The sequence below is a fragment of the Mus musculus genome, chromosome 5, assembly GCF_000001635.26.
Source record: "Mus musculus strain C57BL/6J chromosome 5, GRCm38.p6 C57BL/6J".
Taxonomy (NCBI): domain Eukaryota; kingdom Metazoa; phylum Chordata; class Mammalia; order Rodentia; family Muridae; genus Mus; species Mus musculus.
Window position 1 is genome coordinate 72,459,203 of NC_000071.6, and position 26,661 is coordinate 72,485,863.

Consider the following 26,661-nt stretch of genomic DNA (forward strand, 5'->3'; position numbering starts at 1 on the left):
ATGATGATATTACATAGTAGTATCTAACCAATTCTGACTGACAACAAAAGATAGTGAAGATTACAAACTCAACCTATAGAGGTTTATTTTGATGGAGCTGTTTTGCATATATTTAGTATGAAATGCCTAGCAATATTTAAGGGCAAGGGCCAACCTTGCAATCTAAAGAGCTCTTGCAGAACGCATTGCCAAGCTCCTGACAAAATTCTCCCTTCACTGTGTTCCCATGCCACATCTTCTTGCACTTTAGGGAAGGCAGCCATGTGGATTCACCCATTTCAAGACCCAGGAGAACACCCAGAATCAACCCTGGCCTCCACTGTGATTGCGGGTTGGACGTATAGATGATAAATGGAGTGATGGGACTGGATGCTGTTGCCAAGGAAGGGAAGAGTGTAAACTGAGAAAGGAGCTTAGGACAGATGCCTTATCATTCACTGGACAAACAGAGAAACATGAGCATTGGGAAACTAAACACAGAGAGAAGACATAGGCTCTTTGTAACAAAGTCTGGTTCGAATAACTATCAGTTCCAGATACCGCCTATTAGATAAAAAGACTTTGGTGGCTGTGATAAGAAAGAGCCAGTGTTCTAAGAAGGAAAGATAAAGATTTATTGCAGGGAGCGGAGGATGGATAGGCACTGGGATTTCTAATGGATAACACTGGAGTAGGGTCTGAAACTGCATCCTGCACATCAGGGTTCCCAGGAGGGTTGCCATTTTGTCTAAGAATCAGACTTTGAGCAAAAACTCTTTGATCATCATTTCAGGAAGCCTGAGGCATAGATCTAACTCCAGCCTGAGGCCATTACAAAGACACGTGCTTGTGTTTGAAAACTCTCTGTTAATGAATCTGTAGCAGAAAGCCAAAGCTATGAAAAGAATCTGAAGATTTATATAAGCAATAAGAAGTGAGGTCACGATAGATCACCGGGAACCTTTTCCTTTCTAGTCTAAATAAGAACCTGGAGAGTGTTTCACTTGAAAATAATGCTCAAAACGCAACACTGTGAAACAAGAAGCTCAGAGTCGTCTAATTCCAACTATTTTTATAAAAAGCTAGAAGCTGTTGAGAACTTTTCTAAGAGCAAAACACATGGTTTTCACTTCCACTCTCTCAGACTCAACTAGCCGCTCAAGAGGAGTGCTACTTTTGAAGGACATTGTTTCTCCTGAGTTCAAGAGAATTGGTTAGGAAATATAAATCATATTTCCCGAGGTCTCTCTACCTCTTTGCTTTTTTTTTCTTCTTTATGTCAAAAAAAGTCTAACAAGCTATGGCCAGAGCTTTCATAGCACAAAGGAATCTAGAAAGATGACCTCAGACTTCTCTTTATAAGCCTATAGATAAAACAAGAATAATCGGCTTGAGATGGTGGTGTGTTTAAAGCTTGTGTATACAAATCTTCAACAGCCTGAGAAAGAAAGATTCAGTAGCCCTCCAGTGAGGGCTGAAAACTGTTTCGACCAGTTTTACTGAAATGAAACTGTCATGAACAATAGCTTTAAAAGTCACTTGCAGCCAAACCCATAACTATTAAGATTCCCTAGCACATACTCCACCCCTACCACCACATTCTCCACAGAACACCAAACACAGCCATTCAAAGCCCCAGCCAAAGGGCTAGAGTGAGGTTTAGCGGCAAAGCATTGGTCTAACCCATGGTCTAACCATGCTCCAACCCTCAGCCTCACAGGAGTAAAAGGAGGGAAATGGTTATCAATCAAACATTAATGCCAATGAAGAGCAGTGACAAGTCCCCACCTCAAGTCCTTCTAAGAGTTTTATAGCTTCAAATTTTGTGTTCCCGCATAACCTATTTTGATGTGATTTTTCAAAAAGCATTCAACTATTCCTTTTCCATGTGGATACCCAGGTATCCTAACACCTCTGGTTTCAGAGACCATCCTGTCCTCGCTGTGCATTCTGAGTTCCCTTGCTGGAGAGCAAGTGAGCACATATATGTAGGGGAAAGCAGCTGGGCCTGGGCCCAGTTCTGCCCTGTGGGTCGCCATGTCTGTTGTAATGCTGGCGACCATGTAGTTTTGACGACTCTGCCTTTAAAATTCATTATTTTTTAAGTCACCCAGTGTGATGGCCTTGAACTTTGCTCTTTCTCAAACCTGTTCTGCTGATGTAGATATCGGTTGAGGTCCCATATGAATTTTAGGGTTCGTTTTCCTACTGGAATTTGGCTAGCTACTGAATCAAAGCTATGCATTCCTTTGGGTAGCACAGTCTCCATAACAGGAATAAGCTATGGAGTCAGCGAACACAGAGCATCTTCCACTTACTTCTGTCTGTTCCAGTTGATTCCTTCAGAGGGCTATAGCTTTCCATGCTCATGGATTCTACCTCCTTCATCAAGTTTGTGTCTTATGATCTATTTGTATTAGGCATCAATATTGCACAAGAGTACAATCAATAAATGCAAAAATAGTCTATATCAAGAGAGAGGGGAGGGTATAGGGAACTTTCAGGATAGCATTTGAAATGAAAATAAAGAAAATATCTAATAAAATAAAAAATGTTAAAAAGAGAGAAGGTTTATGCACAGCAAAGAAAAAAAACAAGGAAATCAGAAAGATGATGGAGTGTGCATCTGATAAAGGGTCAATGTCTAAAATATATAGGGAACTCATACAAGTCAGCAGCAAAAAAAAAAAAAAAACAGTTCAAGTTCTAAAAATGAGCAATAACTAGACTCTTCTCCAATGGCCACAACAACACTGGATGTTCAATGGTATTAATACTCAGACAAACAAATAAACCCTCACTGAGATATCACCTTGCTGGTGTCAGGATGACTGCTGTGTTGCTATTTCCTCTAGATTCAAATGTTCCCTCATGGATGTAAAGGGGGCTCTTGAGATAGAATATTATAAGACCCACAAGGCCCCTCTCTGTGGTTATAGAGGCAGTAAACAGTTTCTGGAGAACGGGACTTCAGTAGGGCTGCCTACAAAATGTCCTTTAAACCTTGTGGATGCCCCTTTTAAGAGTCATCCACTACACTGGGGAGGGCTTTCTGCTGACACAGCTGCATTAGTCTTCATTCTACTGAAGGTAAGGCCAATAGCTCACTGGTTTTTTTGAAGGCTGACTTGAGTGGAAACATATCACTGGTCTGTAAACAGTGCCATATTGGAGAGAAGTAAATAATTATTCACATCCGCCCAGGAAACACAAGCAAAGAAAGAGAAAGAGAGAGAGAAGCAAAAATAGATTAGAGAGACTATATCAAACTAGGAAGGTTATGTATAGCAAAGGAAATAGTTACAACACGATGCCCAACAAGTACCAACATAACCAAAGACAAGTGGAACAGTAGTAAGGTCTCTGATATGAGTTACAAGACACATAGATGAGGCTGAGCTATCTGAGGGTACGGAATCCCAGAGTGGCCATCCTCCTGCACTTAGTATAGAACGGCATGTTTCCTTGAATACGGTGTCCTGTGTGATTGGGGTGATGCCCCTCAGATGACCAATGGACTAGAGACTATATAACAACTCTCAAAAGTATCATTTATAGGACAAAATAGTAAACACATTAGAGTAACAAAAGTGTGGCTTCTCCAGTGGATGACATGACATGCCACGGAGTCCCACCTGTCTCCCAGGAAAGATCCCGGGAGGAAGAGCAGAGTGAAAAAAATGTTCAACATCCTTAATCATCAGGGAAATGCAAATCAAAACAACCCTGAGATTCCACCTAACACCAGTCAGAATGGCTAAGATCAAAAATTCAGGTGACAGCAGATGCTGGCGTGGATGTGGAGAAAGAGGAACACTCCTCCATTGTTGGTGGGATTGCAGGCTTGTACAACCACTCTGGAAATCAGTCTGGCGGTTCCTCAGAAAATTGGACATAGTACTACCGGAGGATCCAGCAATACCTCTCCTGGGCATATATCCAGAGGATGCCCCAACTGGTAAGAAGGACAAATGCTCCACTATGTTCATAGCAGCCTTATTTATAATAGCCAGAAGCTGGAAAGAACCTAGATGCCCCTCAACAGAGGAATGGATACAGAAAATGTGGTACATCTACACAATGGAGTACTACTCAGCTATTAAAAAGAATGAATTTATGAAATTCCTAGCCAAATGGATAGGCCTGGAGGGCATCATCCTGAGTGAGGTAACACATTCACAAAGGAACTCACACAATATATACTCACTGATAAGTGGATATTAGCCCCAAACCTAGGATACCCAAGATATAAGATACAATTTGCTAAACACATGAAACTCAAGAAGAATGAAGACTGAAGTGTGGACACTATGCCCCTCCTTAGAAGTGGGAACAAAACACCCATGGAAGGAGTTACAGAGACAAAGTTTGGAGCTGAGATGAAAGGATGGACCATGTAGAGACTGCCATATCCAGGGATCCACCCCATAATCAGCATCCAAATGCTGACACCATTGCATACACTAGCAAGATTTTATCGAAAGGACCCAGATGTAGCTGTCTCTTGTGAGACTATGCCGGGGCCTAGCAAACACAGAAGTGGATGCTCACAGTCAGCTAATGGATGGATCACAGGGCTCCCAATGGAGGAGCTAGAAAAAGTACCCAAGGAGCTAAAGGGATCTGCAACCCTATAGGTGGAACAACATTATGAACTAACCAGTACCCCGGAGCTCTTGACTCTAGCTGCATATGTATCAAAAGATGGCCTAGTCGGCCATCACTGGAAAGAGAGGTCCATTGGACTTGCAAACTTTATATGCCCCAGTACAGGGGAACACCAGGGCCAAAAAGGGGGAGTGGGTGGGCTGGGGAGTGGGGGTGGGTGGATATGGGGGACTTTTGGTATAGCATTGGAAATGTAAATGAGCTAAATACCTAATAAAAAATGGGAAAAAAAAGAAAATGCATACTCTTACAGTGTGGAGTTATCTAATCTGTGATAATATACCTTTGCTTAAGTCTCTTTCTTTAAAACAATTCCCTTAAATGTCACATGGCAGCTGTCAGCTTACTCACCTTTTACTGGACTGACAGGGGAGTGTTTCTTATGGTATGACAATGAATGATTTCTTTAACTTCATTTTCTTTTAAAAAGGTATTTAAATATTTTTATATTGTTAATGTATGAATATGGACTATATCAATCTTGCTGAATTACTCAATAGCTTTATGCTCATTCATATCTCTTTCTCATTTTTTTTTACATTCAGAGCCCACAATAAAATCCATGTATATTCATGAAAAAAAAAAAAGAAAAAAGAAAAACACAGGGAGATTAAACCCTCCACAGGAGCCTCCAATAGGAAGAATCAAATTTGGGAGGGGGATAGGATGGAGTTTGCCATTTATTGTGCCTGGTAAAGTTCAAGAGAGAGTACAAATTAGCTTTGTGCTAAAGGGATTCTTGGCATCCCAAAACTTGGAATTTTTGGGATTCCAAGATTTGAATAGTTAAGATTTGAATAGTTGAGAAAGAGAAAGCAAGGTAAAAGTGATAGCTATTGTCTTAGAAAGGAAGGGGGACTCCATGACTCACACTGTAAGTAGGTGGGGGCACGCCGATGGGCTAGCACAGGCAACCAGCATGGTCACCAAACTCTGCCTCCAAGTTAAATGAAGTAAGCAAGACTTTTAAAAGAAATTCAAGGAATCCTGACAGCCTATTCCTGAGGCTCTAGGGAACAGGTGCAAACAGATCAGTCTTAGTTCTGTGAAAGTGGAGAAAAGAGTAATAAACTCACGCCTCCATGAGAAAAGACTGCGTAGCTAGAGACAATACAGGGAAGTACAATGCCTGATGGACTGGCTCAAACTAGCCATTAGGGATGCTGCAACTGGGTCCGCAGGAACACCAGGGACTGAAAAACAATAGAAAAACAGATGCTAAGAGAAAATTAAGCATGAGAAAGGCACTGTTTAGTAGCAAGTTCACTGGGCTTAATAGGTCCCTGTTCAGTGGAGAGTTGAGAAGGAAGTTAATTGAGCAATGACCTTGTGACTGTGTGGGACTTTAATGCTTTGCTGTGCTCCACAATGAGACATGACCTTTATGAGGTAGGAAAGGTTCTGAAAGCTCTAAATGGTTAAACTGGAGGGGAGATGGGAGTCATACGATGCTGAAGTACTTAGAAAGGGAAAAGAAGGGGAGAAACAAATAAAGAATCAGCCTCAGGTGGATATGATAAAGCTGTGTCAAGCTGGAGTTCTCAGGGAGACAACTGACAAAAAACAAACAAACAAAATACAGTGCTGTGCTAATGGGTAATGAAAGGTTTGATAGCCTGCACAGAGATTCGCTGAAAACATACATGATAACACAAAATAAGTAAAAAGAAAAGAAAAAGATTAAGTTTGTCTTCAAGGTGTACAGTTATTGCCTCCAAAAGCCACTGTGCACACTTCTGCCCTGCATGAGAATATACACATGGTGGAGATCGTGCCCAACTCAGGTTCTTTCCATAGCCAAGAGTAACTAATGGTGAGGCTATAGCTGTGACCCCAAAGTAGAGCCTGTCAGAACCTAGCACTCTAGACCAGCATAGAACAGTGCCCATTGAAAGTGTGACATGTAACCAAGCTGGACTGCACAAAGTGTTGTTGCTGAGCCTGTTACGAAAGATGGAGAAACATGGCAGTTCTTCAGTAGTGTCCATGATGAGGAAGCCAGAAAAGGGTCCAACTCTCCAGCGCTAGAGTTGCTGGCGTCATGGGCTGCCTGGTATGGATGCTGGAACCAAACTCAAGTCCTGTGCAAGAGCAGCATGTGTTCTTAACAGCTGAGCTTCTCCAGCTCCACGTTTAGTTCTTTTTTTTTTTTTTTTTTTTTTGCTTCTTCTTTTTTTTTTCTTCCATTTTTTATTAGGTATTTAGCTCATTTACATTTCCAATGCTATACCAAAAGTCCCCCGTACCCACCCACCCCCAATCCCCTACCCACCCACTCCCCCTTTTTGGCCCTGGCGTTCCCCTGTACTGGGGCATATAAAGTTTGCGTGTCCAATGGGCCTCTCTTTTCAGTGATGGCTGACTAGGCCATCTTTTGATATATATGCAGCTAGAGTCAAGAGCTCCGGGGTACTGGTTAGTTCATAATGTTGTTCCACCTACACATTTAGTTCTTATTTTAAAAAAAAAAATGAATGCATGACTCAAAAGTAAGTCTTAAACCTAAACATAAAAGTCATATGAACCTGATCATCATATTGCAAACTCAAAATTAAGTTTAATTTCCTTCTAAGTACTTCATGGGCGGGAGGATATGCTGGCTGGGAGACTGTGGAATTAGGGATTTCAACGTTACTGTGATGATGGGTCATGGTACTGTCATTTCAGTTCTTAGAGTGAAAATGAGACAGACACATGTCAGTCAACAGCTGATTTACTGTAGTAACGCTGTAGAAATAATTACTCCAAGTGATTACTTGTAAATAAGAAATTCTTTGACTTCATAACGAACTTTATCACTTCTAAAACCATTTGCACAGATATTTCATCTGATTTTTGAAACAAATTTGTGAAACAGAGATCTCTCGTCTCCCAGGGAAGATGAAGTGTCTTACACAAACTCATGTGGCCAAGAAAGGAAAGGCTACAACAGCAACCTCAGACCTCCCAGTGCTAAATTATGCCCTTCCTTCTGTCCATCCAGCCCACCAGGACACTGTGATCACCAAGGAAGCAACATCCCAGATGTGATGAACTTTCTTACACTCCAATTTCTTTCAGAACCCCACTTCTTTATTTTACATCCACACCTTGAACAACCCAAGCTTCTGAAAAGCTTCACCTTAGCAGCCCCTGTTAAGTGCTATGTGAGTCAGTGCCTAACCTGCTGCCCAAATACACTGGGTACCAAATTCAGCTCTCCTCTTCAGAAGTCCACTTACCACGCTGGAATGAGCCAGGTAGGAATGGGAAAGGCTGGAAACAGACAGTACAACCTGGATCCTGGTTCCCTGAACAGTCCTCGTCAACACATGTGCAATGGCAACAGTTGGGAAGGCTTGGAGTCATCCACCCCAACAATTAGAGTGTCTCTAAAGTAAGCAGGGTTTAATGAGAGTTTGGCAGCAAAGATATAAAGTGGCGATGGTGCCCATTACAACAGCATGCATCACAACCATAAAATACAAAATGGTTATGGGGCAAGATATTGCTTCACTAAGAAATCGTGCTGTGCAGAACATAGAAAAATGCTTCTGAAGATGTGTCATGAGATTCCTCCTTTGGAAAAGTTTCCAGTGTCCAAGCAGGATGTAATTTAGGGGTGGATACAAATTAATAGACTCTGCAATGCTGCACATAAGCATGCACTATTCCACTGCTGGTATATATGCCTACGAGATATGAAAGTGTTTGTACACATAAGAACTTACACATGAATACACAGCAGGATAAGAGAAATTGTGGAGGCCAAAAACTGAAAGTAACTCAAATGTTCTTCTACTGATCAATGGACAAACGTTGTGTAATATCTATACAATTGGGTATTTTTCAGCCATCCAAAGGAATGCTGTATTGATTCACATTCTAAAGGATCATTGTAGAAGAGTGGGCAAGAAAGATCACAAGAGCCAAAACTGGCTGCCGACTATAAGCCAACAGGGCGACTACACATATGAACTCACAGCACTTGTGGCAGCATGCACAAAACCTATGCAAGTTCAAGTCAGACCAAATCTCAGCACTGGGAGAGAAGGAGGCCACGGGCATAGAGCCCCACGTATAGCTAAGGAGTTATTAACAACTGACATTTGCTGTGAACGGGGCAATGAGCTTTCTTTAAGATAACAGTCCCTGGTAAGTCAGAGAAGCTTCAATGGAGAACCACTGATCTAAGAATATAGGGACAACACAAACTGGAGTTGAAGAAAAGAAAGGAGGAGACAAATTTAACTGGGTAGCAAAGGTGGGGTGGATCTGAGAGGAGTTGGGAGGGGTGTATAGGATTAAAATAGATTCTATAAAATTCCCCAAGAACTACCAAAAATGAAGTTAAAAAACTAAACAACGCCGGGCACTGGTGATGCACACCTTTAATCCCAGCACTTGGGAGGCAGAGGCAGGTGCATTTCTGAGTTCGAGGCCAGCCTGGTCTACAGAGTGGACAGCCAGGGCTACACAGAGAAACCCTGTCTCAAACAACAACAACAACAACAAAAACCTAAACAACAACAAAAATAACAAATACCTGCTTCAGTAGCACCCTCTCCTGCCCTCTGTTCAGCTGTTACTAAGCATACAGGCTTATAACATGTGCCTAACTTTATATGAGCATGAGACCTTGAGACTGAAAGGACATGTTCTTCTGCATATGTGAGCCATTCATAATATGATGAGAAAGGGCGGTCAAACAGTGAGGGTGATGTGAGCTAGGAAGCTCCTAGGAGACAATGTTCCTAGAGATGAAAATCTCTATGAATCTGGAACAAGACTCAAACACATCAGCCACGGAGGGGCTCTGGAGGAGGGAAAGTGGGCAAGTCTATGGGGAGTTGATCTTGAAAGGGCAGTGGCAAGGCTCAGTGTTGTTGGTTGGCCTTAGCCGGAAGCTGGACACAGCAGATCACAGAGGGAATGGTGCCTGATACATCACTAGTCAACCTCCTAGACACAGCCTCTCTTCTGTCCACTCCCTGGCCACATATGTGTCTCCCCTGCCTCAACATCTGAGAAATTCTAAGTTCCCAGACCCCTTCATTGCTTCTCTAGCCTCCTCTTGACCATTTTCTTTATCTAATCTCTGTTGGTGGTTTTTACTTAATATGTTTTCTCTTCAAATTTCACAAGCTCCTGCTTCTTCAGTGATGCCTGGACACTCCCTCATCTTTCAGGGTAGCCAGGCTCCGTCTCAGCATCCCTGCTGATGCCTCAGCCCCAGACATGGAGCAATGGGGTGGAAGCAAATTCCAAAGACAACCATAGAACAAATATCATTTGTAGTTTTAATTTCTCTATATATTTTCCCAAAGAAGACATCATGTTGGAGTTCTTATATTCCTCTATTTCTTAACCAAAACTGAATTTATAAAATATATATGTATACATATATATGTATTTAGAATTGACAGTTCTAATAAATATAAAACAAACATCATATATGATCCTAAATACACACAAATAGACAGTAAATTAATAAATTAACAAATAGACAGTAAATATAATATATGTAATATGCATATATGTATATATGTATGTATGTTTGTATGTATGTATGTGTGTGTGTGTGTGTGTGTGTGTGTGTGTGTGTGTGTATGTGTACATTCTTTGATTCCAGTGAACTTGGTTGACTCATGGCACCCCTAATCTACAAACTTTATCTTCCAATGAGCTTTGCTCTGCCTGCATCACATTGTTCTCCCAGAATATGTGGCCCCAAATAACCTGCCTACCCCAGCCAGAAAGCTATGAACCAGCCATGATTTCTTTTCCTCTCTTACCCTAAAATCCAACCCACCCTAATTTCTTCTCATTTTAATGTAACCAAGACCTTATTTCAAGCTTGCGTTAATCTTCATTTGGATCAGAGCCAGAACCACAAGCTAGTCTCCCTTCTCTTACTTCTTCTTCTTTTTTTTCTTATTAATTAAGCCTGTTTCTTGACAATTTTATTTATTTATTTATTTATTTATTTATTTATTTGGGTATTTATTCCATTTACATTTCCAATGCTATCCCAAAAGTCCCCCACATGCTCCCCCACCCACTTCCCCACCCACCCACTCCCACTTCTTGGCCCTGACGTTCCCCTGTACTGAGGCATATAAAGTTTGCACAACTAATGGGCCTCTCTTTCCACTGATGGCCGACTAAGCCATTTTCTGATTCATATGCAGCTAGAGACACGAGCTCCAGGGGGGTTCTGGTTAGTTCATATTGTTGTCCCACCTATAGGGTTGCAGATCCCCCCAGCTCCTTGGGTACTTTCTCTAGCTCCTCCATTGGGGGCCCTGTGATCCATCCAATAGCTGACTGTGAGCATCCACTTCTGTGTTTGCTAGGCCCCAGTGTAGTCTCACAAGAGACAGCTCTATCTGGGTCCTTTCAGCAAAATCTTGCTAGTGTATGCAATGGTGTCAGCGTTTGGAAGCTGATTATGGGATGGATCCCCTTTGCAAAACACATCAAACTCAAGAAGAACGAAGACCAAAGTGTGGACACTTTGCCCCTTCTTAGAATTGGGAACAAAACACCCATGGAAGGAGTTACAAAGTTTGGAGCTGTCACGAAAGGATGGACCATCTAGAGACTGCCCTTACTTCTTTCTGCCAAGTCCAGTATCCGGTTCTGCCATCCTCTGCAAATATAAACATGGTCACATTTCTTCTTCCTCAGAAAGATCTTCCAACTGTAACCCACTACCCATCACAATGAGTGTAACACATTCTCACAGCGAACAAGCACAGACCTTCTTCTGTATTCATAGATCCAACTAAGCACAAATGGACATTATTGGGGGCGTGAAGAAATTTCATCTGCCCTGAACCTCTAGTCTCTATTTTCTTCTCATTATTCCCAAAGCAGTAAAGAAACTATCATTACACTTGTGTCTTATTCGGAATCATATGTTACCCAAAGGTGATCTTAAGTCACCAAAGGATGCACACATAAGGTTTACAAATACTCCATCTTTTCACAAAAGGGATGTAAATTACAATGGGTTTTGGTATCTTGGAACAAATCCTCTGTGGATAGCAAGATATCATATAGACTATTGCTTTCCAATAAACATCACATATGATCCTAAATGCACACAAATAGACAGACATTTTGTATTTACTGTCAAGTCTATATTCATGACTTTCCTAAGCCAATTTTTCAGACAACAATGAGCTGCTTTGGTGAAATTCCAATTTTTACATCTTTAGTGATGGAATCTGATCATCACTATCTTGCGGTTTGTTTCCTGTTTCATTTGATCACATGCATCTATAGGAGCCCGAGTTACAACATGAGTGAGCAGCAATTGTAACAGGCTGCCTGTTTTCCCGCGAGAGTGCTCTTCTAGCTTAGTCTGTTGTTCATTAAACTGAGATGGTAGCATGTAAGCAAATTAATGCTTAGTACATATCACTTCACTGCTGGTGATGCTATCATGTACTTATACTTAATTCCTGATGCTAGAATGTACTTATAGACAGGAACCTAGCATGGCAGCCCTCTGAGAGGCCCAACAAGCAGATGACTGAGACAGAAGCAGATACTTAGACCCAAACAATGGTCTGAAGTTGGAGACTCCTGTGGTTAAATTAGGGAAAGGCTGGAAGAAGCTGAGGAGGAGGGCCAGCCCAAGCAGTCGCAACAAACCTCTCAGACACCAACCAGGCAGCATACACTAGCTGGTCAGCACTCCACCCCACCCCCACCCACCCACCCACACACACACACACACACACACACACACACACATACACATATATAGCAGAGGACTGCCTGATTTGTATATGAGAGAAAATGCACCTAACCCTTGAGAGACTTGAGGCCCCACGGAACATGGAGGCCTGGTAGGGTGTGGGGGACTGTGGGGGTGTGAGGACATCCTCTTGGAGATGCAGGAGGAGGAATGGGATGAGGACTTGTCAGAGGGTGGTCCAGGGGAGGGATAACTACTGGATTGTGAAAAACTATTAAAAATGTTTTAAAAAAATAGCAGAACATGACCCACCCACAAAGGACAGCAGGATGGCCAGCAGCACGATGAGGGCGCAGATGCAGGGGATGAGCACCAGCAGGAGGAAGCGCAGCAAGTTAGCAGTCACCAGCTTCTGAGGACAGCCCTCGCCCACGCTCCTGTCTGCTCTCAAGACCTGATGGGAGAGAGAGAGAGAAATGAAACGCGGTTTGAATATCACACAAAAGCTCTGTGGCTGGTATGAAATTTTACATTACAGCTGTCCTTTCAGGGGAGCACTGTTGCTAAGAGGTTTGACATTGTGGACTTGAGGGCATGAGATAAAGTAGTAAAAAAAAAAATGTAACCTACAAAGCAAGTGAATAACTGTATATATAAACAAATCCTCCTCTTCCCCCTCCTCCTCCCCCTCTATTTCACTTTCTCCTCTTCCTCCTCCCACTTTTCCTCTTCTCCCTCCTCCTCTTCCCCCCATGTAAGGCAATCACTCTACCAACCTTCCTTCTTACTTTTTTGCTATAGACTCTGAATTTTTTCACTAGATAAACTTTTAATGATATTTCAGCTTGTTTTTCCTAAAACGCATTTATCAGATTAGCAGTATTCCAAACGCTATGAATTGTCATGTCAAGAACTCCCCCTGTGCCAGATGTAAACAACTCAGAGTGTTTGACACAGTGATCAAATCCTGGTGAGTAGCTGTAGACAGGACACTAACTAGACTTCATTCTTCTTTGTCTCAATCCCAATCCATGTCTGCAGGCACACGTGTGAGCACACACACACACACACAGAGAGAGAGAGAGAGAGAGAGAGAGAGAGAGAGAGAGAGAGAGAGAGAGAGCTTTTAGGCAGTAACAGTTCTATAAGGTTAAGTATTGCTGACCACATATCTACTAACAAGTACAACAGGGAAAGACTGTCACGGGTGCCGGTGACACAGAGCCACTCAGAGGGCGTGCCCTGATGCTCACCGTTCTCCCACAGTCTAACCATGAGTGAGTGCGAGAGACCACAGCGACGGCTCAAACGTTCCTGTCAGCAAATGCTTTACATTGTGCAAAGTTCAAGCTCCTGTCTGGGAATTTGTTTACTACAAATGGCTGGATGAAGGCAGGGGCTTTCTCAGCAGAAGCCTGAGACGCTATGAAAAGTGTTTCAAGTTATGACAGGCCCTAGTACCCAGGGCAAACACAGCTCCCGATTCTTGAACCCCAGTCTTCTTCTACTGACAGCTTTGGCACATGTCTGTTAACCTCTGTGATCTTTTGGAATACCATCCTTTAGTACTGAACTTTCTTTCTTGTTATAGTGTGCAGATTCTGTTCTGGGTGGTCAGCAGTCTAAACCCAAAATTAATTTGCTTCTCTTTTGCTACTTCCAAACTCATTTTTTCCTGCTTTCTGTATGTTCACAGAAACTCAACTATTCTAACAACCCGAATACCAACCAGTTCTCCTTATGAACCTGCCACACATGGCCAGTTCTCTTTCTCTGTAATAAATAAAGTAACTGTCAATAAAAGGATGGGTCTTCATAAAGCCTTTTGATTATCCAGGCTGCTCCAACAGAATGGTCCTGTTGTATTGTTACGACATCCTGGCTCGCCCATCGTCATTTCCAGGACATGCAAAGGAAATGAACTGGGAAATCTGATAGAGTCTTCTGAGGCACACAACAAGAAGTGCTCGCCACAGAATGCAATGGTGTCTTCAGTAACCTTAAGAATTCTCCATAAAAGGCACTGTTTGAAAGGACATGTGATGCTCGCTTGAGAAGGGCTTCATTTATTAGGCTTCCATGCCTACTAACACATTTCCACTGCGCCTGGTATAAGACACCAGCCAAGGTGAGTTCATTCAATCAGTCTACAGTTGGCTCTCAGACAGATAGGGTGGCGGCATAATAAAATAGGTCTGCGGCAGCACCTTGATCACAGCTCTGTCATTGGACAGGAGGACACCCATCAGGATGGTAGGCAACAGCCCTGTTTATCTGATGGGATTGAAGGCCAACAGAGACAGTAACAGGATCAATTAACTCAATTAAGTCTTGAATGTCTGCAATAAGTCTAACAATGACTTCAAGCCAGTGATCTCCCCAAAGCTCATACCTTGTAGAAGATACAGTGCCATGGAAACTCAGGGATAGGAATATGGTCTCCTGAGGAAGGACTACAAAGAGAGTATGCTTCAACCAGCATAATTCTAAGGAAAGTAACCCTAAAAATAAGTATGTTTGAGGGGAAAATAGAGCCAGAGAGGTAAAGGGTCATGAACTGCTTCTAACTCCTCCCCTGCAATGACAGAAACCATCTCTTTAGTAAGATGGCCATGGAACTATTTTAGGGATACGTGTTCCAGGTTATCTACAGTGGCTCCTTGCTGTCTAGAATGCTGTAGCCAAGCACAGAAAAACACATTCAATACTCACAAGAAAAGGGTCAGAAACAAGGAGTTCTAAAATCCCATAGAAATGCATAGCCATAAGTGCATAGCCTTCAGAAACTATACTCCTGATTAGTCTATATACTCTTACCAACGGCTAGGGAACCAATTCCTTTACCTTCTTTTCTTTTTAGGTAAAAGAATGGAAAACGCTGTCTTCTCAGTCACATGGTTTTCTGCACACACTTTTGACTCCTGAACACTGTGCCTAGAAATGCTTGGACAGTTACAGGTCTGTGAGGCTCTTCTCAACACCATGCAATGTAGACCTGTATTAGTCAGGGTTCTCTAGAGGGATAGAACTGATAGAGCATAAACATGGGATGTAGCCACTCCAAAGCTGGCTGTTTACAAATGGAAGGACCAAGAATCCAGTGCTGATTTGGCCCACGAGGCTGGATATCTCATCTGGTCTTCAGTATATGCCAAAATCCCAAAGAGGCAGGCACTAATGCCAGTAAGAAAATAAACTTGCCAGTAGGCAAAGAGCAAAAATCTTCCTTCCTCCATGCTTTTGATATAGGCTACTAGCAGAAGGTGTGGCCCATATTGATTGTGGCTCTTTCTACCTCAAAAGATCCAGATGAGAGGTGAGTCTTCCCACTACAAATGACTTAAGGAAAAATCTCTCATAGGTATACCCAGCCCCTTAGATTTTAGCTAATTCCAGATGTGGTCAACTTGACAACCAAGAATAGCCATCGCAGCAATTGTTAGGCAACTGTTAAGATGACTCTAAGCTTTCAGGAGGCTCTGAGCAGCATCCTCTCAGGTGACATTCTTCTTCCAGAATGGAACCTCCTCATCTACCAGAGGTGAACTTCCTTGAGGCTATGTGATGAGCTCGGGCAGGCATCTAGTCAGAACTATACATATATATTATAAAGCAATCCATTCCTATATTTTTCTTATCTCATGGTGGGAAACTTGCTTCTCATATCTTAAGAATAACATCCATGTAAAAAGCTGTCATGTTTGCTTTTGTACCATATAATGATAGACTCTCCTTACCAGGAGTATTTTCTGAGGTCAGATTATTTCCACTGTGGCCCGACTCCTCCCTGTCTTCTATATTTCTAATTCTGCCCAGTTTGATCAACTTTGTCATAGCTATTCTCTGAATTTGGGGACCTCCTATCCAGTGAGCCCTCGAATCTTCTTCCAGTTTCTCCACTCTCCATTTTCCACGTGCCCATATACCTGCCTTAGAGTATTTGAACCTCTATTGTAAAACCCTCTCTGGTCCCCTGAACTTCCTTGTTCCTCTGGGTCTCCCCTCACTGCCATGGTTAGATTTTCTATCTGTGGGGCATTTTATTGTTGTTGGTCTTTGTTGTGGTGGTCATTGTTGTCTGTCATTGTTGCTGATTGACAGAGAAAGACCCAGCCCAGTGAAGAAAGTCTGGGCAAGTGGTCCAAGGTAGCATAAGAAAGCAAGCTGATGCATATTAAAAAGAAAAAATCCTCTCAAGTTTCTATTGGCCACAGTCTTTATCACAGTAATAGAAAGCAAACTACCACCTGTTTTTGAAAGCCAACACGAGGAGAGCATAACAATCTCTGTCTCTGTCTCTGTCTCTGTCTCTCTGTCTCTGTCTCTGTCTCTGTCTCTCTGTCTCTGTCTCTGTCTCTGTCTCTGTCTGTCTCTCTCAACTGTCTTCTGTGACTCATCGGACAGAACTACTTGACTGGTGAGTTTAAAACTTCCTTCTCAAACTCTTCTGCTCTGATGTTCCAAAGAGAACCCACTACAACTTCCATTTTACAGAAAAGGTAAGACTATTGCATGGAGCTTACCCTGCTGCCCTAAATCTAAACCTATAGACCTGCTTGTTTTGCACCCTGGTTCTCTTATCACAGAGAAGTTATCCTTCCATCTTGGACTGACCCTTCCGCCTCTGCTCCAAGACCTGCCACCTTCATTGAGAAATCTTACATTCACCATTTTAATCCTTTCTCTTCCCTCCCCATCTCTCTCTCCTCCCTCCATTCCCTCCTTTTCTCCTTCCTCCATCACTGCATCCTCCATTGTCAGTTTTTTACCAAACCTAAAAGCTTAGTTAAGCATTGCTAGGGAAATGGCAAGCACAATGACCTGAGTTCAGATTCCCCAAACCCCTGGGAACTGCTGGGTGGGTTTGATGGCTTGCTTATAATTCCAGACTTGGAAGACAGAGACAGGGGTTGCCTACAGTAAGTAGGTCAGTAAGATTAGCTGTATTGGCAAGCTCTGGGTTTCACTTGAGAGACCTTGCCTCAATGAAGAAGGTTGAAAGCATGGGACAGTGATTCCTGATATCAACCTGCACACACACACACACACACACACACACACACACACACACGTGACAAATGAGGGGATGGGGAGCACACTTCAGTCTCTGCTCACTTTATTAATCCTCAAGCCTATATCCCACTCCAGCCACTCAAATAATTTAATAAATTAAATAAATAAGTTAAATCACTCAAACAAAATTATTCTACAGTTATGCAAATGACTTCTTTCAAAATAATGCATCCCTGGAGATTCCCCCATGGACTCTGTTCCTGAATCATTCAAAGCCTCTGCAGTGGGAACTATATTGACAGATATTCAACCAGAGAATTATAATGTTAAGTAAGATATGGATCTTTGTATAGAAAGCATCCTAAAGTTAACAAACTGAGTTTCCTAGGTCTGGAAGTGAAAGCCCACACTCAGACCTCTTTATTACAAACTTAGGAATCAAATAAAAAACGGTGTTGTAGAAAGTAAAGTGTAGTGAATCTACTATAGACAAAATCACAAGCACCGTCATGCTGAGATACAACAAGTGGCCCTGTGACTCTACCAACCCCCAGATCAGAGGTCCCAAGGCATTTCTACTTCCTGGCATCTTAAATTTCTTCTTCTTCTTCTTCTTCTTCTTCTTCTTCTTCTTCTTCTTCTTCTTCTTCTTCTTCTTCTTCTTCTTCTTCTTCTTCTTCTTCTTCCTCTTCCTCTTCCTCTTCTTCTTCTTCTTCTCCTCCTCTTCCTCCTCCTTCTTCTCTTCTCATAGAGGTCATAGGTCAAAAAGAAATGCCTAACAGTGCTCATGATTTTATAAGCTTTCACATCCTAAAAACTTAGCTGTCATCCAAAGGAATACTACTTTTGTATCAAAATAAGCATCCTCACCCCCTTCTCAAATAACAATTGCACACTCAATGGGATCTATTCAGTAGAGAAGTAACTAAGACAGTAGGACATGTTAAAGTAGAAAGGGGAGCCCTGGAGAGATGAAGCCACAGTGAAGAGCAGAGGATGTACTGTTCTCCCAGGGCACCTTTGTGATTCCGTCTCCCACACCGGGTGGCTCACAACCACCTGTACCTTCAGTTCTGGGAAATTCAATACTTATGGCTTCCTCAAGCGCCTGCATTTATGTGTAAATGCTCCATATCCCCATACATGGATGCAATTAAAATAATAAATATTTTAAAAAGAGACAGGGGATTCAAGTTCATATTTAGCAAATCAACAACCTAATTTAAAGAAACAAACATTCTCAGATCATTCCAAGGTGTCACAAAGCAAATGTCACCCTTAGCCTCTAATCAGTTGTTAGAAAATAGTATTCACCTTCAGGTACCATCTACAAAGAAACAAGTTATGCTCTGTCTTAGGCTACAGCATCATATGTGCAGATATTCCAATTATGCTGTCTCATATATGATTTGTTTATATTAGCACCAGACATTAAGTAGCCTTGTAAACCATTTCAGTCACCAGGCTCTGTGTGATACGCATGTTACTTCTGCCAGCAAAATGTGTCTCTATACCTCAGGTGACTCTATACCAAAATCACTGGATCCATAAGCCCATTATGGAATTACACAGACAGAACATCAGTCCAAGAGTCTGAGAGTTTGGAGTGTCCAACTGTTCCTTGCTAGAAGGTTACCCTGATTCTGATAGCCATCTGGTGGATTAGCTAAAATTATGTATTGCTTCAAAGGTTATTATAACACCTAACTAACTTTTTAAGAAAGTGTTCTTAAAACACAATGAAAAAGTGACCTTGTCTTTAAAATTATGGCAGAATAAAATGACTTCACTGCAGAAGACTGGATTACAATATTTAATCACAGTTTCAAAGTCATCTAAAATCAAGGCCACTTTCGGTTGAGAGAAACTTAGTCTTGTGGTTCCTGAGGTAGGGAAATAAAGAGATACAATTGCATTTGTGCTCTGCTGGTTTACCGAAGCAGGTAACAGGCTCCAAGGACAGTAAATCACTCCTACTCCTGAGGCCTCCATGGGACACAGATGCTCATGGATACACTGTGGTGATAGCATCCATAGGCTCAATGGTGCAAATCCTGGGCTCCCACTGGACTCTCAGGCTGGAACATTCTCCAGCCCAAACACCAGCCCCAACTGTGCTTTGACTTTTTTTTTTTCAGTACTAGATAGGGATGGAGTGAGTCTCTTCAGTCCATCTCCACTCAGTGTGTAGCAAGCTTCAACAGTTGCTATCCCAAACTTAAAATGAATAGTTGCCAGTGTTAGCTGCATACACCATATTGTTCTCAATCAGCCATGAAAGTGTCCCTCACATGAATTAAAAGTAGATTTGCTGAATAAGAGATCAATAATGTAGGTACTGCTCAAACCAACCATCTGTCAACTTTCCATATTCTCTTCTGCTGGACCAGTAAGCAAAATGTTCCCAAATCATCCATCAGTGAATTTCTCTAGACCCAAGTGTCTTTTGTTGTGATGTTTGTTTTGAATGTCCCGAGAGGCACAGGGAATGAGCATCTGGTTTTCAGTAAGTCTTTTCATCCCATTTTCTGGCATTTAATTGAAACATATGAGGTTCAAACAACTCAGTGCCCTCTCTCAAAATGAAATTACTGAGTTCACACCAGAACACATGGTTCTTCAAGCCAACCCTGCCCACAACTTCTCCTTTGAAAATTACAACAGCACCAGACAGTCCTCTCCCAAGACACATATTCACACATCCAAGAATGGATGTTCAAGCTCAACGCTATGTAACGCAATGTTTACTCTGTCCAGGAGACGAGATAATAATTATCCAATAATGCAGACAGTCTGTCACATCTGTGTTCCTGTATTCAAGGTGGCATTGCTCAGCTCAAGTCTGAGCTATGAGAAAACAGATTGGAATGTTTCAGAGGCGACTTAAGTAATTGACTCGACCACTGGAAGTTTAGGTGGCCTTATAAAGCCATCCATTTACCCTAACCATATGCTTATATCTGCAAATTAGAAACCAAAAATTAAATGCCTTGATACTACCACAAATGTGCAAAAAGTTCAACGAAATTAGTGAAGAAAACAAAAGAGGTTTTTTTTCTTCTTCTTTGTACAAGTTCATGAAGTTTGGAAACCTGATTTCTCCATGGCTCAAGCAACTGGAAAGGAATCTGCAATGCTCGTTTCCCTGGAGAAACATCATCATCTGAACTCTTCAGAGACAAGATCATCCTCGTGCTCTGTTGTCTTCAGAGCAAGATGGGAGGGTTATATTCCCACAATAGTTACAAACATACAAAAGACCCTTCCCCCTTATCCTGAGAAGGAGGAGGAGGAAAAAGGTGAGGAGGAGGAAGAGAAGGAGGAGGAGGAAAAGGAAGAGAAGGAGGAGGAAGAGGAGGAAGAGGAGGAGGAGGAAAAAGGCGAGGAGGAGGAAGAGGAGAAGGAAGAGGAGGAAGAAGAGGAGAAAGAGGAGGAAGAGGAGGAAGAGGAGGAGGGATAAAACCACACCCTCCCTAGTACTTCCTCAAGTTGTCTTTGCTCTCAATCTCAAATATTTCAATACTGTCATTTCATAGGAAACACAACCTAAAGGTAATGAAATTTTTCCTTGAAGACAGATACAATATCAGAACTTTTTTTTTTCTTCACATTTTGGAGAGTTTTAAAGATCTGTTTCTTTATTTCTATTTTTCTTTCTTTCTTTCTTCCTTTCTTTCTTTCTTTCTTTCTTTCTTTTTGTATGTGAATTGTTAAAACAATGGAGGTGAAGAAATAAAAGAAAGGTCAGACTACCCATTCCTTGGGAAATTAAATATTTGCCTTTTACTGATTAAAAAAATGCTTTAAATCTTGCATCCTGATTATGCTAAAGAAGCTTATATTATAAAAGGAAGCAATCTCTTTTTCAGATAACCAAATGGCCACTGAAGAATTTGTTCAAGCTGGAGAGATTTAATTGACTCACACGTTCTCTATCACTAGATTCCCTGTGACTTACAGATGGGAAGAGATTGGCAATAGGGATAGACATCTAAAATATTGAATTTGTACAGCTGAAAACAATCAAGGAGAGCATACTCGACCGAATGGATTTTATGCTCCACGACAACCCATCTCGGGCATTTGATGCAGAGCAAAGCATAAACAGATGTGGAGTGGTTAACCTCCGACCCCACCTGCTGAAAAGGACCCTGCTGTGCAAAAGCACTAGGAGGGATGGCATGTGTTAGATAAAGAGGCTGTTTCTTTCTGAATGCCTAGAGCAGAGGATGAATTCCAAACTTAATATGCATTGTGTCTTTTGCCATCTATCACGAATATTCTAGTAAGGCAAAAATTTGTGTTGAGAGCCTCATAAGAAAACATACCTATGTTACATGTTGGTATTTATTTGATTTGTTCCAGGAATGATTGTTCCTATGCTTTTTTGTACATGTGTGATCAAGACACACAAGGATGAGGAAGACATAATCCCTGACTCTCAGGCACTTACTTCATAGCCTCCCTCTAAAGAGATAATGTCACCACTCCAGGGAGACATCCATACCCAGGGACAAAGTGACACAGGCAAGTGTAAAACGACTGGGATCGATCAGTCAATCCATTTTGCATTTTGCACCAAGATAATCAGAACTCTTGTCCACGCACTTCAATGAATCTCAAGGCATGCATATGGTGACTGAAGGAAGCATTTGTGAGGGAAGTAACATCACTGCCTTTTGAGCAGGTCAGTTTTTCCTGTGGACTCTTGTGCATTTCAAGGTATTTGGCATGCCTGGGCATGACCTATAAATGCTGATGGGAACATAAACATTCACACACACACACACACACACACAGAGAGAGAGAGAGAGAGAGAGAGAGAGAGAGAGAGAGAGAGAGAGAGAGAGACAAACATAGCCTATATTATCTGTATGCAAACTTAAGGGTACCAGCTCCCTTAGCTAAAAACCACTTGGTCCATTCCATAGCACAGTCCTGCTTCTCCTCCCATTAACGAACATTAAGGTCTTCAGATAAGGACAGGATTATGTGTTTTCCCCACACAGAAATGGGTCGTTTACCTTCTGTCCTGGTTTCATTTCTACTGCTATGTTAAAACACTGTAGCCAATAAAGCAACTTGGGGGAGGAAGGAAGGGTTTATTTGGCTTACTGGTCTCAAATACAATCCATTTCAAAGGGAAAATCACTGTAGGAGTTCAAGCTGGAACCTGGGGTCAGTTACTAAAGTGAAGGCCATTGAAGAAGGGTGCATGGTGATTCTTTCGGTGGTTTACTTTGCATATCTATATCTGTATCTATATCTATCTATATGTGTGTGTACATATATATTCATTTGTATATGTGTATATGTATATATGTATATATCAGAATATACTCAGGGGTGGCACGACCTCCAGTGGGCTGGGCTCTCCCATACCAATGATTAATCAAGAAAATGTCCCCACAGACTTGCCAACAGGCCAATCCAGTGGAGCCATTTTATCAACTGAGGTTCCCTCTTCCCAGATGACCCTAGCTTGTATCAAGTGGACAAAACCAGAAAACAAACAAACAAAAACTAACAAGCACACCTGCCTTTCAAAACAGCATGTAGAAACAGGATTCTAATGTCAAAATCAATTAATTAATAAAGACTATTATAATTTAAGTCCCTTAAAACACTACCAACCACATTAGCCGAGGAATCTTGCGGAAGAGTAACAAGAGGTCCTATGGGAAAAGCATCTAAAGTACTGCCTGGACAGGGAGGTCGTGAGGCTCTCAACCCTGGTAGAACCCAAGTACCCAGCATGCTCTGCTCTGTGTAAGATGTCACCCTTTGACTTCTGTAGGCTCTACTGGTTCCAGAGAAAACTGTCCCATTGGTTCATTTGATGCTGAGCAGGGAACAAGCCTTTCTCAAGGGTTGGGGGTGAGCAGGGCAAACTGTGCTATACCAGAAAAGCCAAGTCTCTAGGCCCCTGTGGCTCTCATGGACACAAGTGTGAGTTTTGAGATTTGTTTATTGGCAGTGTTAATATGAGTATTAGAAAGAATCTGATCCAAATCCTGTTCTGTTGTTTTAAACTACATTCAGGGCCATGGAATGAAGTCAACAACAGAGCAACCAGCACCTCAGAACCATAGGACTTGTCCATAATTTCCAGACACCTTCCATCTTGTGGGCCTAAGGCCACTGAATTCAGTATTCAAGCAATTTCCAAACCAGACTTGCCATTTTTAGAGACCTAATTTTAAGATTCAGATATAGAAAGACATAGTATTATTTTCAAAAAAAAAAAAAATTGAAGCCATCATGTGCCCTCTGTCTTCAGAGGATAAAACAAAAAGACAACTCAGTAGACCTTTTTTTAAATGTAAAGACCCAAGAGGCGACTGACTATGCCTGGGGTGACCACTCAGTTTTTGCAAGGTGATTTGAAAACTATGCTTAGCTGATGCTCAGAAAGCTGGCTGGACTAGAAGAGGAGATACATTCCCTTAAAAAGTTGCATGCTGACCAACTGAGCAGAAAAACAAGAAAGAAAAAAACATAACCCTGAAGGTCAGAATAAGCAGAGATGAAAGAGAAAAAAAGAGTTACCCTCAACTCTGGTACTTGTAGAGAACATACTAGAAAGACAAAAAAAAAAAAAAAAAAACCTTTATATAGTTACTAGATGATAAGGTATAGCTGGATCTTAAATTAGAAAGGACATGATGCCGGAGGACAAATGTATTTACTGCCCCTACGTGATCAAGAGTCTGAGAAATTGCTGAGAAGAACATTATTATTTATTTATTTACTATTATTATTATTGTTATTATTATTTCTTGTGTCCAACACAGGAAAAATCAGAACATGCCTAAAAGAGTGCTGCATGACTAGTGAAACTATGGATATATTGGACAGTGAGATGATCAACATTAAGCCCCTGAGCAATACTTTTGAGGTGACATGGTTTTCATAGGTAAGTCCATTCATACTGCATATGTGTCTCCTTAGTAAGACAGCATATACATGATTAGGGACAAAGGAAGACACAGCAAAAATGAAGCCTACTGAAAGTGAGCTAGCTGGGCAGTTCATAATAGAGTGGGCCCAAGTATTGATTAGATGTAGATTCCCCAGGCTCATACCTTCTTAGTAAGAATTAGCTGATCAGGAGACTGATACGATTTATTTGAAAATGAAAGCCTTTGGTAGACTTATAACCCAGACTTCATATTTCTCACTATGGAAAATCTCACAGAAGGAAGTTTGGAAGAGAAAGAAAAGGAAGACATGACCAAGAATTACTGACACCACATCAGAACCAGTTGACTTGGACCCTGGGTTTGAATGAGAGCAAGGGAACCTGAGAAAAGGTCTGGGTTAGTGGCTGGAACTGAGAGCCTTGACCAAAGCCAGAGCTTGCACACTGCTGCATCCGCCTGAAAGACAGATTGGAAAGCTCCACAGACTGGTCCCCTGGAAGTGGCAACTAAGTGGACATTTTTGAAAGATATGAGAGAGAGAAAGAAAGGGTATAGATTTGGGTAGAAGGGGAGGTGGAAGGGATCTCAGAAGAATCAGAGAAGGGGAAACTTGCCCATAATCAGAATATAGTCTATGAAAAAGGCCTATTTTAATTTAAAAAAATAGAAAAAAAATAAAGATTTTAAAATATTCTTTAGGGGCTGGAGAGATGGCTCAGCGGTTAAGAGCACTGACTGCTCTTTCAGAGGTCCTGAATTTATTTCCCAGCAATTCCATGATGGCTCACAACCATCTGTAATGGGATCCAATGAACCCTTGTGGTGTGTCTGAAGATAGCAACAGTGTGCTCATATACATAAAATGAATAAATAAACCCTTTTAAAAATTATTCTTTTAAAAAAGATATGAATAATGAAACTTCCCAAGTATGTCTTTCAAGTAAGCATGGGCAGCAAACTTATATTATGCTGTTATAGAATGCCCAGGATTTGAAATGCATATGAAAACAGATCATGATATTTACAATGTAGTTCACAAATATGCTATTTCATAAAGTGGAGATTACAGGTTCTCTTCCATGATCCATAACTTCACTAGACCTGGGTAGTTAGCTAGGTCTATAGTACAAAGAATGATTTCCCTCTTGTTGAGCAAGTCTTAAGTCCAATTAGAGAGCTGTTGGACTGTTGGTTACTGCTGAGGTATGTGTGCCACTACTGCACCCTTAGGGTGATTGTAGTATGTTGGTCATTGTTGTGGTTCATTGCTCAGTAGAGTGCTGGTTGCTTGCCTCCTTACATTCTTAGTATTTGTCCTCACACCTACACATGAATGTGATCCTCAGTCTGTATCAAAGAAAATTCTCTTTGCAACAGAGAATAATACTGAAAACCCTAATAATTAAAGTGAAGAGCTATGGAGTCAAGTCCCAAGGGCTACAGCTCTAACACAAGTCCCTGAGTTAAGGTTTTGAGGTCATTCTGGAAGAGGGAGCTGTGGAAGAGGGGGTGGAAATATTGTTACAGCCAGAGGATCCGTGAGTTTGCTGTGAGATTGTGTCTCCTAGTAATGTCAGAAGCTTCACAATAAAGTCTCATCAGCATGACAGCCTACACATGAGCTGAACAAGCACAAGAACAATAGACTCACATGATTAGGAGGTCTCAACCTCACACAAAGAACCACGGGCAACTAAGGAACACTGAGAGAAGAAAACACAGTCTTTTCCAGGAAAGAGAACAGCTAGTTGGTTAACCAATGCCAAATGGCCTACCCTGAAAACATACATACAAGCCAACATTAGACAAACTGAGCAGGTTGTATCACACATTTAGAAATTAGTGTGTGTGTGTGTGTGTGTGTAAACAATTAATGAAAAAAGAGGCCAAATTAGTAAAAAAAAAGGAAAGAAGGGTATATGGGAGGGCTTGGAGGGAGAAGAGAAATAATGTAATTATACTGTGATCTCAAAAAGTAAAATAAATAATCTAAAAGATAGATACCAGACTGATGAAACCTGCAAGGTGCCTATCAGAAGCAAAACAGTCATTCTGCATATACATAAGAATTCTCTTCACACACACACACTCACACACTCACACACACACACACTCACACACTCACACACACACACTCACACACACACTCACACACACACACACTCACACACTCACACACTCACACACACACACTCACACACACACACTCACACACACACTCACACACACACACTCACACACACACTCACACACTCACACACACACACACACACTCACACACACACACTCACACACACACACTCACACACTCACACACACACACACTCACACACTCACACACACACACACACTCACACACTCACACACACACACACACTCACTCACACACAC

The 26,661-nt window shown here is 41.7% G+C and overlaps 1 protein-coding gene across 4 annotated transcripts in view; it reads right to left on the reverse strand.

Annotated features, from left to right (window-relative positions):
• Corin (corin, serine peptidase) overlaps positions 1-26,661 on the reverse strand; it is a 204,593-nt gene that overhangs the window by 159,255 nt on the left and 18,677 nt on the right. For all 4 annotated transcript variants that reach the window (XM_011240755.1, XM_030254695.1, NM_001122756.1 and 1 more), the window contains exon 2: positions 12,647-12,788. In XM_011240755.1, the coding sequence (XP_011239057.1) occupies positions 12,647-12,788 (142 nt within the window). The remainder of the gene's footprint in view (positions 1-12,646; positions 12,789-26,661) is intronic.